The 18,008-nt window shown below is 39.9% G+C and overlaps 1 protein-coding gene across 1 annotated transcript in view; it reads right to left on the minus strand.

Moving 5' to 3' along the window:
• The window catches only part of GLIS3 (GLIS family zinc finger 3), a gene marked incomplete at both ends in the record, with an annotated part of 167,565 nt that overhangs the window by 12,750 nt on the left and 136,807 nt on the right, over positions 1-18,008 (minus strand). The window contains one exon of the mRNA XM_082335868.1: positions 8,431-8,593. Within this exon, the coding sequence (XP_082191994.1) occupies positions 8,431-8,593 (163 nt within the window). The remainder of the gene's footprint in view (positions 1-8,430; positions 8,594-18,008) is intronic.

Genomic DNA, 18,008 nt, shown 5'->3' on the forward strand with positions numbered 1-18,008 from the left:
GGTTTTAACCAGCAACCAACAACAGGGAAAAAACCCTTTTCAAAACTCAAAGTGAAAAGCACAGTATTACAGATTTCACATTTGATTTAACATCCAAAAAAGCCTCCCAATAATAATGCACTACTTTGTATAGCCAGACAGGACTCCTTTTTAGTAGACTTTAGTGGTCTTTATAATGATTTATGAATCACTTCATGAATTCCTGGCTTACTCATATGGGTGACTATAGTTATCTACTTTTACATCCCTTCTGCCTAACAAAAGAGAAACTTGGACTTGTCTCAGTCCAGATTTGTCCCTGAACAAATCACAGTGTGTTACTGGGGGAACTGCAAATTTAATTTTATTCCTGAAACAATCAGGACCAGCTTGTAACCACTCAGAAACTGCCATCAAGATTTGTGGCCAAGCCCTGGAGCTGATACAATCAGGAACCAGCCAGAGTTGCAGAAAGGTGACCTTCCCTATGCCTGCTGGATGCAATATCAGAGCAGGAACATTTCTGGAGCCATCAATTAGCCTCTCCCTTTCCAATAGTAGCTAGGAAAAAGTGTCCTGCTGGGGAATGACTAGATTTGCTAGTAAGCAAGATAGATGACAAAGTTATCAAAGCTTACCTGTTTTCATGAGATTAGTTAAAATGGCACATATATAGGTGTTTTGTTAATGACCAGTACTGGTCACGGCTACATGGAAAAAAGATTTTACTCTAGCATTTGTTGACTGGAGCTGGCCCAAATGTAAACTACATGCACAATCTAAGCAATGTGTGGAAAAGGAAGGGAAGAGGAAAGCTAACAGTAATAGTATATTTTATATAGTATAAATAATGTATTTGTATAGCATTTATAACTATCCATACAGTTCATTTTAGAATGGTTGGCCACCTGTAAATGAGTCTTTGGTGTGGTGGGGAAACAACCTGTTATGTCTCTGTAGCAAGGATATATACAAGGTGCTTCTTCACCTAGAATCTCAAGCGCCTGGAGAATCCTCGATTAAAAAACTGGCTGTGCTGAATTGTCTGGGCATAAAAGGGCTGAAGGTCTTATTTTTGTAGGTGGAGAAAATACTGAGAACTGGGTGGTAGAAAAACCCTTTTTTGTTAGACTTCCTACCAAGCAGAACTGCCATTGCAATCCAAGGCAGTGGAGACAGGTATTATAACTGTGATATCAAGTTGTCACTGTTCAAGCTGATTGGAAACAAGGAAAGCAAGAAGAGAATTACCATTCAAAGCTCTGCCTGACCTACAGCTTTTTGATGGTGCTGCCCTTTTTCCATGGGAATTTGAAAGACTCATCACCTCAGAATTACCTTAGCTGCTGTTCTTTTAGGCTGGCAGTCTTTCATTTGATTTCACAGTCCGAGCCTCAGGAAGCTCATGGAAGTACATGACTGGCCCAGTAATATTGGACATTGTGCTTATACAGGAATCTCTCAGTGGGCTTCTCCCACCTTCACTGCTTGATGTCTCCAAGAGCTGTCACCTGCATCCACTTCACAGAGCTCTCTGTAGCTAAGTAGCCAGCTCCCCTTCCTGAGGGGAAAAGGGAGAGCAGGAAATTTGGTCCAAGACTGGAGCCAGTGTGCTGATGACAAGAAAAATTCCAGGTCTCTCATGGATTTCAGTCCCATCTTAAAAGGAAACTCCTTCGACTCACTGCCTGCTTCACTTACCGACCTCCTGAAAGAGAATACAAACTCCAAGCTGCAACAAGAGGCTGAGTTTTCCTTGTCTCTTTTTTCAGGAGATCAGGAAAAGGGCAACAGAAAGAACACAAGGCAGCATCCCAAATCTTTCTGCTCTTCTGTCTTCCTCCCTCAATGCTTGAAACCTTACCCTGTAGAAGCGAGGAGCACAGGAAGGATGGGAGACTGGCATTTTGGGGGCAGAACTGGGGCATGATTGATTGCAAGACAGACTTAGAAGTGAGAACCACTGCAGCAAAGAAAAGCTGGAGTTACATGTCTTCTTTGTGAGGCAATCTGGAAGAAGGGGCTAATCTAATTGCTACATATGTGCACATATATACATATACATACATATGGTGGAAAGAAGTAACACCAAGAGTTCAAATTTCAAAATGCACACAAAAATTGGGTACAGTCATTAAAAAAAAAATCTATAATTTGGCAGCCAATCACATTTATTTGGTGTCTGAGATATAATTTCTGAAATATTGTTTTTTAGCACTAATGGTACCATGAATTTCCCTTCATGCTTCTGGCTTTCCTCTCTCTCAAATTCTCCTTCCTGTGTGGCCATATTCATAGGATATCAGAAAGCACATTTCAAATGTGGGTAAAAAGACTACCCTGAATCACAAGAAAAAAGTGTAAGGGCAAACTTCCTTTAAAAAAAAAAAAAAAAAGTGTGAAGGTAAACTTACTCTGACCCTTTTTTGTACTCAAAGAGAATCAATTTTGTCAAATCTTTGAGAGCTGCTAATCTATTCCAGGAAACAGGACTTAAGACTTTTTACTGCCTTTTTGTAAATAAACCAGATTACACAAAAAAATGTATGACACAAGCAATTTTTCTTTTTAACAGAAAAAACATGTTAAGAACCAAAATACCAAATAACCATTTGGGCTGCAGGACAACAGCTCTGTCAATTTCATATCCCTAGGGCGTTAGTATATTTCTGCTTTTCCTGTTTGTACTGTTTCAGAGTTGTAGAAAAAAGTTGATTTTTGCTAAATCTAGCAAAAGATCATTATGTCATATTACATCAAATTCTGTGTTTCACTTTTCCCAACTAGTAGTTTGCTGGGAGAAAGGTTAATTCCAATCATTCTACATGTTCAAATAAATTCTGCAGGGGACTAGGAGCACGACAAAAAAATAATGATAACAGCATATTGTACTATAGTAGTAATAATAGCAAGTGAAGGGAATATTTTCTTTGCTTGGGAACAGCAAAGAAAATATTTTCATTGCAACTAAATATTTGTTAAAAATATATTGAAAAGAAAGGAAACTGCACCTGCATATAAATGAGGAAAGAGGAGAAGACATAGTTTACCTACCATTAATCCATGCTACACTATGGCACAAAATGCTACTAGCAGGAATTATTTGAGATAGGAACTATGTAACTATGTTGGATGTAGCTATGTCTTCATTCTCTGCTTTTCCTCAACTTTCCACTGAAAAGTAAAACATGTGCCATCATTTAGCCAACATCAATCCTTATGGTTGCTTTCAGTATGCTTCCAAAATGGAAATGGAACATTAAAGCTGAAAAGTTTGGTCTTTTTTTTTTTCTTCAGAGGTCATAGTTTTCTTTGAACAACTTGTAAATACAATTCATTGGGTTGCTGCTCTGTTAACTGACTGAGTTCTAATCCTTTTTTATTGGGCTGCAAGTTTGGGAACATATCCAGATGTTATGCAATTGACACTGCCAGGAGATCATCAGGATTTCATCTTATTACAGTTCAAGTTTTGGCTGGACAGAAGACAAAACCATAAGCTTCCTGTGGCAGATTGCTGTCTCCAACAGTGTCCTGTACAGCGCAGCACTTTCTGACAATGTTAAGTGAGGAACAATCTATGCTCGCTCCCTCTTGATTGCCTTTATATTTCTAGGCAGATACAGAAAATCTGGAGTGATTTCTCCATTCTCTGCTTTCAGCATTCCTGTCATTCTGCAGTGATCTTACATTTTGGTTTGGCTCCACACTTCATGCTGTGTGCTAGTGACTTTGCAGCTCCTCAGTCCACTGTCAGTGGGGGAAACATTCTGTTTTAATAGAGTATTCTGTAACTCAACGTATTGCACTGTAAGTTAGTCCAGCTAGCTATCAATGACTATCAAATAAACATGGTTTAAAAACACCTGTAAGGAAAGCACAGCTTTTGCCAAGAACAATTTTGAAAAATCAAATGTTTTCCCCAAAAATCATGAATGCATTAATTTGACCAAAATAACAAAACCTTAAATTTTTTCCTACCTATGATACAACATGTTTCTCTCCAATGATTCTTCTGTTGCAAATGACTTTTTTTAAAGGAAGGGAATCTTCTCCCATAACAGAAATATTTTGGCCAACACAAACCAAAATTTTTGTCCATGGTTTTGTTCAGCCACTGAATTTGCACTCGTCAACCTCTGCTTCACACCCTGCACAGCAATGATCCCACAGAAGGCTTCTATCCCCATGGGGTCTGCCAGGACTAGATTGCACGTGCCAGTAGACTTTAATTTTATATCCTCCTTTACAGTCATTAGTAAGTGTCTAAAAATCCTTTTCATGCTCAAGCACTAGCAACACAGGACTGCTATTTCAGATCAAACCAGTGGTCCATCTAGCCCATCATTAGATCAGCTCTTGAAAGGAAGTTGTTGCAAGGTGGGGGTTGGTCTCTTCTCCCAGGTAACAAGCAATAGGACAAAAGGAAACTGCCTCAAGTTGTGCCAGGGGAGGTTTAGCTTGGATATTAGGAAAAATTTCTTCACTGAAAGGGTTGTCAAGCATTGGAACAGGCTGCCCGGGGAAGTGGTTGTGTCCCCATCCCTGGAGGTGTAAGATGTGTAGATGTGGTGCTTAGGGACATGGTTTAGTGGTGAACTCGGCAGTCTTAGGTTAATGGTTGCACTTGATGATCTTAAAGGTCCTGTCCAACATAAATGATTCTATGATCCTATGATTTTATGATTCTATGGCTCAGGTTCAGGGTTAGACTGGCTGCCACCTTGACTCTTTAGCATCTGTCATTTATATGGGTCATTTGCTTACTAACAAAAAAGTGATAATGTCTCAGTAGACAATCCTCTGAAGTGTCCCACTCCTGGAAAGAAATTACTGTATTGATTTCAAAACCACACTGTTAAGGTCTTTAACCAAAGACTTTCTTTGAGGCAGACCCTTGTATGCCACATACAAAGGGCTTTGTAATATGTGAAGATCGGATGTCTTGACTCCTTGGTAGACATACTCAGAGGCTTTTGCTTCTGGAAGTCTGGATTGGAGCTACTTACTATTTTACAGCACAAGCATCAAGGGAATATAACCACACACTCAAATAAGCAAAAAGAAGCATGGTTGCAGAACTTATTATAGCATTACAGTAATGCTAAACTGAACAGTTCCGCCCTAAGTCCTTCTTTCCAGCTTTACATAGTCTCTAGAAATTCCTGTCAAGCCAGGATGTGTCATGCTTCAGGGACATACCACTAGCTCTGGTTCACAGGAAGGTGAAAAATCACCGGGAACACCAAGTTCAAATGAAAAATTCTGTTCTGGTCTCACATTGGTTAACAGGGTACTTCTTGCACAAAAGCAAGCCTTAAAAAGCAAAATGCATATGTTGGGTAATTCAATAAATAATAAAATAATAATAATTAAAAAAAAATCAATCATTTGGCACCATAAATTTTGGGACACTGAGCTACATATGTTAACTATGCCATATAAAACCAAAAATTTTTATCTAGGTTTTAATTAGATTGTTTTTTCAGCTTCCTTGAATGCCCATGTCTTCTTTTATTACAAAAAATGAGCAAAAAGGAAGCCAAGTACATACTGTCTTTTATACATGTGCTTTTGGGTACCATCACCATTTGGTACCTTCATTGAACAGCTGCAATATTTCATATTAGGGGAGCACTGAAAGTTAGTATCAAAGAGCTGGAACAAACAAAATGTAAATCTGCATTTTTATTATGCATGTTCTCTCCTTTGATAAATGAAGTTGCTTCTTCGACCCAAACTCTCTATCTGACTTGCAATTTGTGTAGACAGAGTTTTGTACACAGAATGAAAGCAGTGTAAGATATGTTTGGTTCAATTTCTCACATTAATAAGGCTTAATCAAGTCCACACTCTTACTCCCATCACCTAGGTGGGGAAAGACACAAAAGAAGCCCTCCAATTATTTCTCTACCCCATGGTACCTGGAGATGTAGGGAAAGTGCTTATTTCCTTCTGCTTCTGTCACTCACAAACCTGAGTCTGCTGTCCAAAATGGAAGGGGCACATGACTGGCCCCCAGAGTCCTCAAAGCAGCCAGGCCAGCTTGGATCGGCTTCAGTCCAACAATGCAGCCTATTGCAGGGGCTAGTGCCGGTGAGCCAGTCCTAGCTCTGGAATGACCCCAGGCATGCACAGCGCATCAGGAACCGCACAGCATGGGGGGAACAAATCCCCTGCTTGCACCCCTAAATCCTGCAGTGCTCTCTATGATGAGATTGGGATAAACAGGGTGATTCACAACTTTCAAAGACACTATCTCTGGCACTTTGTATACTGAAGTGTTGGTTTGTTCAGTTCACGTTTTCACAGCTATCATCACACCCATGAGGTGGTGTAAATGACAGCCTACTCGCAGGGCCCCTAGGCAAGTGGACTGCATTAGATTCAAGATGCAGATTCTGTGTTAGTTTTTCTTTTAAACATTTCCCTTAATTTGTACTATATGTTCTGAAATCAAACTAACTCTGCTGTAATACTTCTTTTCTTTTCTGAATTTAAATTGCCATTTGTCATACTACCTAAAAGAAGATACTGGCACTTTTTTTTAATCCAAAGTAGCTCCACGTATGGGAATTAGCACTTAAAGCCTTTTTAGAGACAGCATGTACAGTTAATGTATGAGAACGGAGTGTATCACACTAGCTTTTTATTATTGTTATTCTGTAGAGTACTGTAGTATCCTGAGGTCTGTAACGCCTTTAAGGACTTAATGATGTGTTAAGTCATGCTCTAAATGCATCTGCTATGGTCCTACACCAGTAACTGTCTCAGAAATGGGCTAGTGAGAAGATCACTGTCTTTCATCATGAAATTTATACCTGTAATAACTATTGATCTGTTCCTACCTGTCACCTCGTGCTCTGGCAATTGTTGGATATGGATGGTGGACAGTTCATGCACTGGAAAGAAAACTATACTGGTAAGAAAAAGCCTCTGGGTAAACAGAAACATGAATCTCAGGGCCCTCATTCTGTAAGGTATGGGTGGGCTCCTCTGAAGTTTAGTGTCCCACTCAGTACGACTTTCCTTGCCTGGGCCATTGGTCAGGCAAGAGACCATAGCAGCCCCAGAGTTTGCACAGATGGCCAGAGCCAGGGCAAGGGAAAAAGGTCAGGGCCGTGTGGCCAGGAGAGGGGAGCAAGGACTGAACCACTAGATGAGCTCCAATGATCATGAAATGGTAAGTTTCATCTCAGACTGGTGTACAAAAAGCTCAACAACTTCCAGTGGCTCCAGAACTGGCTGAATTCATGTGTGCAGTCTGAAATCAAAAAGAACTTTCACCTGTTGTCATTTCCCTGAGCCATCATATTCTTCCATCTTCCTGATACAATGTAGCGTGAGTACTGCTTTACTCCAAAGAAATTATGCTCATTTATCAGTAATTGAAATCTAGTGAATGTTCTTTTCAGGTTTATAATTGGACACTTTGTGTTCTCCAAATTACTGGCATTTCTGTCACTCAAGGCAATTAAACACTTCGAAATACATTAATGAAATACAGCAATTTATCATTTATAGCTCTGAAAAATACAGAGATTAACAAAATAATGTGTAAATATTCATATACATATGGTTAAGAATTCAGTATTTCATGTGATGGTGTATCTTCCTCACTTTTCCACTGGAAACCTGTTTGCTTAGGCTTCTTCAGTCTTGCGATCTGGTAGACCTCCAGCTCAATGAACTAAGTGGAGTTATACACTATATAAATACCATACACTATATAAATAATACCATACACTATATAAATACTATACACTATACATACACTATATAAATAATTGGAAAGATTGCTGAAAATAATTTAGGGAATGTCTAAACATGAAAATTAAACCACTTCCAAGCAATCTGCTTTCACATCAATGAAATACCTAAAATCACAGAAACAGCAAAGGTCAAGGGGTTTGTACCTAGATAGCATAAAATAAATCCCAACTATAAATCAAGCTCTCAAACTAGTGAACTAAAAATTCTTTCATTATCTATTGGTCTTAGTAAAATGCCAAGAAAAAAAAAATGCCAAGATCCTGCAGAAGTACTTAGTATTGAGAGAATATTGTCAGAATATGACTCTCCTACCACAAGTAAACAGAAACATGAATCTCAGGGCCCTCATTCTGTAAGGTATGGGTGGGCTCCTCTGAAGTTTAGTGTCCCACTCAGTACGACTTTCCTTGCCTGGGCCATTGGTGGAGATCAAGAGGGGACTGGAGGAAGTCCCTTAAATGGAGATGGATGGAAAGCCTCCCTGCACAGGCTGGAATGACAGAGTCCCTTTTATGTCTCCTTCCCCTGGTAAACCCATATATATCCAGAGCAATTGTTACCCAGAGGCTGCCACCAGCAACTTTCTGCACACCAGCAATTCAGTTTCCACCCATCCTGGCAGCTCTGAAGGCAGTTCTGCCCTATGCTCAGCATGGGAAAAGCAAGGGCTGGTCTTACCTCTCTGAGTCCGCAGCTGAGAGAAGAGGTAACTGGGGGGGAGGATGGAGAGGACTACCCTGTACGTTATGTCCTGGGGAGGGGTGGCTTCTGGGGTGGGACAAGGACACTGCCCCAGCTGCTGTTCCACTTCGACTTGTCTGTGTGCTTGGGAACACGACTGCTGAAAGCAAAAGGAGAGAAATAACCCTTATCAGGCAGGTGAAAACATTGATAACTGACCAAATACTAATGGGTAACACCTCCACTAAAGCTGTAGCACCAGTTCTTAGCAACTAACTGTTTTTTCTCAAGTGCTGATTTCTGTCTGAAGGGAAGAAAAACAAAACACATAAAAAAATAACTAAATAATCTTTGCCGCTCCCAGATGACACTTTCATAAAACCAGGCATGACATAGCTGTGCTCCTTGTCTTGGGAATTTTGTCTGAACAAGCCTGCAAACCTTCTGTAACTTCCTGTTGTAGAAGAGGTGGCAAATACTTCCTAAGATCTATTTTTAGAGCTAGTGAACAGAAAGCACAGTTTCGTAAATAACGAAATACTTTCCACATTTTCCCCTCAGCTGTAAAAATCCCAGATTTCTTGAAGAGGTCAACCCAAACTCAAATATTGCTATTATTGCCCCCAGACTCCCCAGTAATGCATACAGAAAATTTAAACTAACATTAACAGTTTGATAATTTTCTATGAGGTTGCTCTTGTATACATTCCAAATAAGGAAAGGTTCTGCATGATTAAACAAAAAGCAATACAGGACTCCCTCTGAATGTCCTAGTTAGTTGACCCCAATTCTGTGACCTCATTTTCAGAAGTTCTTTAAATCAGGCAGTCAGAAAGTAAGACACTGATTACCAAATCCCTCTGAAAATCCAGTTACTCAATTATTTTTACTGACATCTGTGCCAGGTAACTTATGTTGATGTTGAATGGCAGCCAAATACATGCTCTTAAATATTTTATGAACCAAGAGAATGAATTACATAGGCCGTCTACAACACAAGAATGATCTCTCACTGTTTGGTTGTCATATCTACCAGTGTATAAAAAAGTATTGTTTAGGCCTAGTTTACATAATAAAATTCTACCTATAAAACTTACATTATGTTAGTGAATATGTTGGAGCTAATGATTCAAATTTATTGATAAACCCCTAGAATTTAAACCAGTTCCCGAAAGGGCATTGTCACTTGTAAAAGATCTTTCTAGGCTAAAATACCTGCATGGATGCTGCAGTCCTAGCAGAACAAACACTACTTTAGGAGTAACCCCACCACAGATCCATCTTCAAGAAAATGATTTCACATGTCACAATTTTGAATGTTGCTACCCAAGATCAAAAAGGTGAAAAGTCCAATTCATCTCCCAAGTCCTCAGCCTATTTCTGGAAAGCCTCTATTCATCCTTACAAGCCAGCCTTTGTGACACACTCGACATTCACCAGGCTAAGGCAGAGCTAAGGAAAGGCTCAGGAGTTTAATTATGCTGTAGCCTCATTAAAGACCAGTCCTGGACATCTTTCAGCTGGTGGACATGACAGACAGTCCGAGATGACAGACAGGAAATCATTTTGTGAATGAAAATATCTACTATAGATGCTACAGAAGTAATGTCAAAGTTTAGGCAAAGCTGGTATGAGCTACGCTGGTGGGCAAAGCTGGAAGAGTGAGGGCTGCCCTCCCAAATGGCCAGGAGGATCAACAAAAATGCCTGCGGCTGCCCTCGCCACTAGCCTCTACTGTTTGCTAATTCTTATATGGACCAGAGCCTCCTATTCACAACTCAAGTGACAACAGACATCTGATAGTAGAAAGTATCCCAAACCTTAAAAGAGGTACAGAGGATGCAGATCCCACAGGGATCACTTAAGCCAGCAGAGTAACTCACTAAGAAAGGGCTGAGGAAGAACCGTGCCTAAGATGGGGGAAGGTAGCTTTTTTTGTTTTTTCATTTTGCTCATGCACCCCAAAAATCACTCTCTCCACACCTGTCTCTCAGAGCAGCATCAAGACAAATGCAGAGGGGAAAACAAAGGAATGACCTTTTGAATTTATTATTTTATGCTTACATGCAGTGCGGAAGAAAATACTGAAAAAAACCCAAATGCACATTCTGGCAGAATATTTAACAAATCAGTACAGTGCAAAAGAAAACTCTGATTACTTAAATAAAACCAGAGACTATTTAAACTGTTCCTTGCAGAAATACAGCAACTTGCATTTTTTCCATGAGAAAACTATTAAAACGTGTAAGAAAATACAATGACTTAGTTTTCCAGTACTGTGATGTTTGACTTTAAAACAAATTTCTTCAAGGCTGTGGTTGATCAGGAATAAAACGGCTGACTATGACTGGGTTTCCAGCATAAGGTAGCAAGAGTTGTTCTTCCCTGTCATAGCTGTTCTCTGCCACAACCATGATAAGGATTTCAAGCAAGTATTTTGTAAGTTGAGCTTGCACATTTCTAGCTGGTCCAGGCTGCAGTGGTAGCACAGGTTCCCACAGCACTGCCCGAGACCTGGTGACTCTGTCCCCAGGAAAAGGCTCTCTGCAGCCAGGCATGGGCAACCATCTGTCCTTTCTCAGAGCTAGAGCAATCTAAAGCCCACTGCAATATTCACCATCATAGCAGTATCTGCTACTGTAGTACTTTTTGGCTAGCTGTCCCAGCAATTTCTCTGTACTTCTTTCATTTCTGATGAAGAGACAGTACACAGTGCAAAGTAAGAGCTAACTATGGCAGGAACTAGAGGGGCAGGTAGGATATTAAAAGAAGAAAACGCATATATATTAGCTGCAAAAACATATTCCTGTACACAGGGTATGTTAAATGACCACAGCATGACAGAAGAGCATACCTGGGCTCCCACAGTAATTGTAATGAAGCCTCCAAGAGCAGCACCACAAATGATGGTGTGGGAGACCTTATAACACCCACGGGCAGCGCAACACATCTGTTGTCAGTGCAGCTTCTTGCTGCATAGAGGTACTGTGCTGACAAAAGCACCTCCATGGGCACCCAGTGAAGTGAAATTGCAATCCTGGCAGCTGCTTCCCAGTGGAAATGCTACTATTAAAACTTCCTAGTGTAGACATGGCATTGGTCCAAGCTACTCCCTGAATCTTGTAAATACCAGTTGAAGAGAAACATTGTCAGCCACTGGCCATCTACAGACTTACAGCCGTCAACAAATATTGTCAGTGACAGGTCATTTCCCTAGTAGAGCTAGTCTTAAGAGACTGACAGAAAACTTTGGACACTATTGAAGAAACTACTAGATGACCACTTTTTCTTGGAGTTGTGTGTGTGGCAAGCTTTTCTAGTGGTTTAGCTGCTAAATGTGAGTTACTTGCTCAAAGTGCTGGCAGGAAATACCTATACAAAGGAATGTCTTTTCAGTGCCTGATTCCATTAAACACCTGATTTGAATGGTATAAAACTGAACAAATGTTCACGGCAACCAGCATGCTCACTGACTCCAATATACCACCACCAGGTAGGTCCACACAGAAAAATGCAGAATTAAGTGTAAGTATTGCTTAATAAAAAGGCTTCCTACAACAAGGCTTTTCTCTCTATCAATACAAGATAAACTAAAACACTTAAAGTAATTTTTAAAAGATTCAGATATTCTGAAAAAAAAAACCCAAACCAAAACAAAAAAGCAAAACAAAGAATTGTTGATGCTATGTCCCATAAAAAGCCCAAGCTACACCAGATGAATATAACCTGTTAGTTCTGAATGTGAACCTCGGATTGGGTTACACCCACAGACTTTCAACCACAGAGAGGGAGGAGCCATGTTTTCATTTCCGGAGTCTCATCACAAATCAGTTTATCAACACATGAGAATTTTCCATGAGAATATCTCTGCAAAGGCTTCTGTATGAGAAGCTAAATTCACATGCATTTTCATAATGCATAGGAACACATTAGGTGGTTGGAAGAGAAAAAGCTGATTCTGAATAAGGTTCCTTTAAAACAAAAGGCAGAAAAGTAGCATTTAAAAAGTTACAGAATCCAAAGCCTAAAAAAATATTTTTTTTTTAATGCAGCCAGAAACCTGTAATTTCATTGAACATTTTTTAAATGCAGAAGAATCACCCTCCCCTTTGCAAATTACCAACAATGGTATAATTTACTGTCTTGGATTTATTACTGTCAAATCAGCACTCTGTCAATCTCTTTCTACCCCCAAAATACCTCTCCTCTTGCCACTGCCAGCATGCATTTGGAGTAGGGCTGAGAATAAGACAGTGTGAAGGTTTTATTTTGTAGCTCAGTCAATTAAAATTACATACATACATTTGCAAGAGTGGTTTTTTTAAATTACTATATTTAACCTTCCATTTCTACAAGGAATATTTATGTGGTCCTTGTGAACAAGTGATTTACTAGTGCACAGAGCAAAAATCTGAAATGCTTTTTGCACTTGCGAGCATCACCTCCATATATTCTCCCCTCTCACCTCCCCTAGGGAGTCCATACTTCCTTACAGGATTTTGTGGCCAGGAGTATGTGGGCATGTGCTGTGTTGAGCCATAAGTGGTAAGCCCAGCAAATGTAAAACATGCTGCCTGTGTTGCCTTGATCCTGCCCAGCTCATCTGTAAATCTGAAGACTCTGGTGTGCATGGAACTTAAGAAGCCATCATGCATTAAAAAGTAGAGCAGAACTCAAAATTGCATTATGAAGATAACAAGCCTGTCTCCAAAGTGGGTAAGTCACATGGACCATCTGCATTGATGGTCTCTGTACCTCTCTTCAGATGTTCTGCAGGCAGATCAGAGATACTGGAGGCATCCAAGTTCTGGAGGCACTTAGAAAGCTGGGGAGTTTACAAAGTCCACCCACTCAAGATATTTGGATAGGAGAAGAAAACAAGTCTAGGAAAGCACTTGGTACAGTAATCCAGTCTCATTATTTTGAGATCTGTACAACCAATCTCTGTCTTTTGAGATCTCTTACCTCAAACATTTAGAAATCTAAATGCTTACAACATAAAGATCTTCCACAAGTAAAAATTGTCCTAAGACATCACGCCATCTACTAAGAATCTTTTCCCCTACTCCACAGCTCAGAAAACAGGAGAGGAAAATGAAGAAAGTCATTGAAGAATTACCAGCTGAGTCAGAATAAAAATCTCAGAGATAGTTTATAGGTAATTACAGGCCTCTGATAAAAATGGTTAAATGGTGCTTGCTTAAAGCCTCCAAATTGCTACCCAAGAATTTCCCAAAGCAGCCTATAATAGAAATAAGAAAAGGTGTGTGGTTCTAATTTTGGAACATTTTTTGATCTTTTCTCTGAGCTGGACATGATAAACATTTTCTAGTCTTCTTGCTGGACACTTGCAATGATGGGCAGCTGAACTGATTATTAGTTGAGAAAGGTGGACATCCTGGAAACTCCTATAGTTTCTGAGATTAAGAAATAATTAAATCCCTGAAGCAATAAAGTGGGGTCTGGATTGGGATTTAAAGCTGTTCCTGCCATGACATCTTTACATCACATCCCTGCCTTTCAAGACAGATTCTTCTCTTTCAGTGGACTGCAGTTTCTGAAGTTCTGTCTAATCATGAAGAAAGGAACTATAAATGGTAGAGTTGCCTTGTTGCTTACAATGTTTGTACCAATTCATCAGTAAAAGCTCTCTTCTTCACAATGTGAACCCAATCATTACACCAATTTTTGGAGAACCATTAAGCCATCTCAAAATGGAAATTATAAACTCAGAAGTAAAACTGGTGAACAAAAGGACAAGTCTGAAGGGAAATAAACTATCCTCTTTAAAACAGGTAAGATAATAACATTAACACTTTTCAGCCCCCTGTAATGTGTGTATGGTCCTACCTTGTAATACATCACATTTAGTAGGAGTTCTGGATATGTATGCCATACTTAAATTCAGCTTTTTGGCTGTTGGTGACAACAGAGATCCTCTTAATTGTTGGCTACCCTACATCACCTCCTCTTTTGGAAACATTCCCTATGCATCAAACACAACCCCATTTTTCACTGCAATGGTCATTCATATCTTAGTTCTTCCTTCTCATTCTTTTTTTCTTCCAGTAATGAGCCTTAACTACTTCGCAAGGCCGCCAGCTTTAACAAAAAGACTGCTTATTCCTCAGGTATCTATCTCCTGCACTGCCCACGGTGCCTAATGGTTAGGGAGCTCACTCACTGCGACAATTGCTTTAATAAAATTCTTCCATTTTTCCTGTATGAGTCCTCTACCTGCCTGTTGTGTCTACCTACTGCCCTAACATTATCTTTGATATAAACTCCTTTGGGAATGAATTCTTTCTTATTACGTGTGCAGAGCACCTACCTCAGTACTATTTCATTGGAAAAAATAACCCCCACAAGGAAAAGTGTTACTTAAGTAAAGGACATCTTAAGTCATAGGCATAAAAGTAGTTAGGTCACATTTCACAGTACTGGAGTCTAAGATATTATTTAAAATACACTTAGAATTGCAAAAGCTTCTGTAACTTTCCTGATGCTTTCCTTCTGTAACTTTCCTAATTTCCTTAATTTCCAACTTTCAAAGAAAATCATGCACTTGACAAGTTTTAGTAATATTGTTTGCTTGCTCTGGAGCAGAGCAGAGTATGATACTCAATAACTATTTATAAATGAATGACACATTCTGGTTTATTCTTAAATATGAAATAGTAAAGTTTTAACTAAACAGCATAGTAAAAATAATTTTTTTTTTGTATTGCATTATTTATGATTGTTTCAGCCTTGGGGAGCCTAGATTGCACTATAGAAAGTAAATTGATTTGATGTCACAGTAGAAGAAACATCATTTACATGTTCTTATTATGAATGAATTGCTCACATCTTCATTCTACGAACTGGATAAACCCAAAAGCCTATGTATTTTTAAAAATTAAAACCTAGATGCTACCAGAAATTTCGCACTTCAGTAGAAACAGACTTTGAATTTCTGTTTTACAAAATATGCACTGCGCTTAGCCCTAGAAGAGTATGAATGCTTGCTTAACTTTAGACCTGTAAATGTAATTTTGTGTTAGTTTTAAGCAAAGGATCTGTCATGGCTTCACCAAGGGCAAGTCCTGCCTGCCCAACCTAGTAGCCTTCTATGATGGAGTGACTGCATCAGTGGACAAGGGAAGAGCTATGGATGTCATCTATCTGGACTTCTATAAGGCCTTTGACACAGTCCCCCACAATATCCTTCTCTCTAAGTTGGAAGGATATGGATTTGATGGGCGGACTGTTCGGTGGACAGCAAACTGGCTGGATGGTCCCATGCAGAGGGTTGTGGTCAATGGCTCGACGTCCAGATGGAGAACAGTGACGAGTGGTGTCCCTCAGGGGTCCATACTGGGGCCAGTGCTGTTTAAATCTTCATCAGTGACATAGACAGTGGGATCAGTGCACCCTCAGCAAGTTTGCAGATGACACCAAGCTGAGCGGAGCAGTTGACACACCTGAGGGACAGGATGCCATCCAGAGGGACCTGGACAAGCTTGAGAAGTGGGCCCGTGTGAACCTCATGAGGTTCAACAAGGACAAGTGCAAGGTTCCACACCTATGTTGGGGCAATCCCCGGTATCAGTACAGGCTGGGGGATGAAGGGATTGAGAGCAGCCCTACTGAGAAGGATGTGGGGGTACTGATAGAGGAAAAGCTGGATATGACCCGGCAATGTGCTCTCGCAGCCCAGAAAGCCAACCGTGTCCTGGGCTGCATCAAAAGAAGCATGGCCAGCAGGTCGAGGGAGGGGATTGTGCCCCTCTACTCTGCTCTGGTGAGACTCCACCTGGAGTGCTGCGTCCAGCTCTGGGGTCTCCAGCATAAGAAAGACATAGATCTGTTAGCGTGGGTCCAGAGGAGGGCCACAAAGATGATCAGAGGGCTGGAGAACCTCTCCTATGAGGACAGGCTGGGGGAGCTGGGGTTGTTCAGCCTGGAGAAGAGAAGGCTCTGGGGAGACCTTATTGCAGCCTTTCAATACTTAAAGGGGGCCTACAAGAAAGATGGGGATAGTCTTTTTAGCAAGGCCTGCTGCAACAGGACAAGGGGTAATGGTTTTAAACCAAAGGAGGGTAGATTTACACTAAACACAAGAAAAATTTTACACGATGAGGGTGGTGAAACACTGGAACAGGTTGCCCAGAGAGGTGGTAGATGCCCCATCCTTGGAAACATTCAAGGTCAGGCTAAATGGGGCTCTGAGCAACTTGATCTAGTTGAATATGTCCCTGCCAATTGCAGGGGGGTTGGACTAGATGACCTTTAAAGGTCCCTTCCAGCCCAAAGCATTCTATGATTCTATGTTACCTCACTGTATTAATAAGATTATACTCAGTTCAGATTTCTTTTATAAAGTCACGAAGGTCGCAAGATAAGAAAAAACATTTATGCAGTCTTAACTTTAAGCAATAGATATGTAATGAAAAATACTATTTTTCTATTTAATTTAAATATATCTGCATTTGCAGATTCTGTACTTGAACAGTACAGAGAAATGCTGATCATTACAGGCATTGTTGTACTTTGGTAAGTGGAAATGGACTAGCATCTAAATGTCTGCTTTTGTCATCTCTTACATATTTCTAGTAGTTTGCTTTCAAACATTTATTCTGTAGATCTTTTAGGAAAGGAGAAAAACTACCTTTGCTTTAAATGTGCATAAACGATAAGTAACCTTCAAGTGAGAAAAGTTTGATTTAACAGCATTGGAAGAATGCTACTTGAAAAGTAGCACAGACACATTTTAACTAACATGTTGTCTGTAACAGTTCCCAATAAAAGTTACATATTTTATTTTTCATAAAAGTCTCCAAGTTTTTCTTTATATTTAGAAGAAATGTTGTTTTCAGAGAAGTTTGAAGGGTAGCTTCTCTAACGCAGGACACTTAAGCTTTCATATGTTTTGCTTTTGCCTCCTTGGGGCATGAATAATTTTCATGTTGCCATTTCGATAAAATAATTCCCTCCCCGCTGGAGTTATCTACTCATTCACATAGTATATTATGTAGCAGTCCTGATAAGTAGTTAATGAAACAATTCATTTCAACTGGATTGGGTAGTTGTAAAAATGCAGTGACATGGTTTCATCTATACCTGACAGAATATCCTCAGTTAACTGATGCGAAAAAACACAAGCGAATAAAACTACGAGAAATTTACCAAGTTATAGATAGCTGTGAACACATGTAAGGGAAAGCAGTTTATTACTTACAGAGAAATTAATGCCGATAAAAGCATATTGATTAATACTATAAAAATTGCTGCACAATAGGAAGCAGTGCCAAGTAAGAAAAAAACAAAATAAATTATTCTATCAAAGAATGCCAATAGTTAGTAGTGTAAACTCCAAGTATTGAAAGACAAGGCATGAATGAGATTACAAAAAGTAATGTCACATTCTCAGAAGCTGTCTATGGGACATCATGACTGCAGACAATTGCCAGCTAAGGGCTGGCTGGAGGCAATAGCTTTACATGGCCTAGGATCCTGACAACTCATGGGGCAGCAGTTTGTTCAAGCCGCTGCCAGTCTAGGTTTGGACTGACCCAGCAGCCGGAGTTTGACAC

Source organism: Platalea leucorodia (genome assembly GCF_965183815.1).
Source record: "Platalea leucorodia genome assembly, chromosome: Z".
NCBI classification, from domain to species: Eukaryota; Metazoa; Chordata; class Aves; order Pelecaniformes; family Threskiornithidae; genus Platalea; species Platalea leucorodia.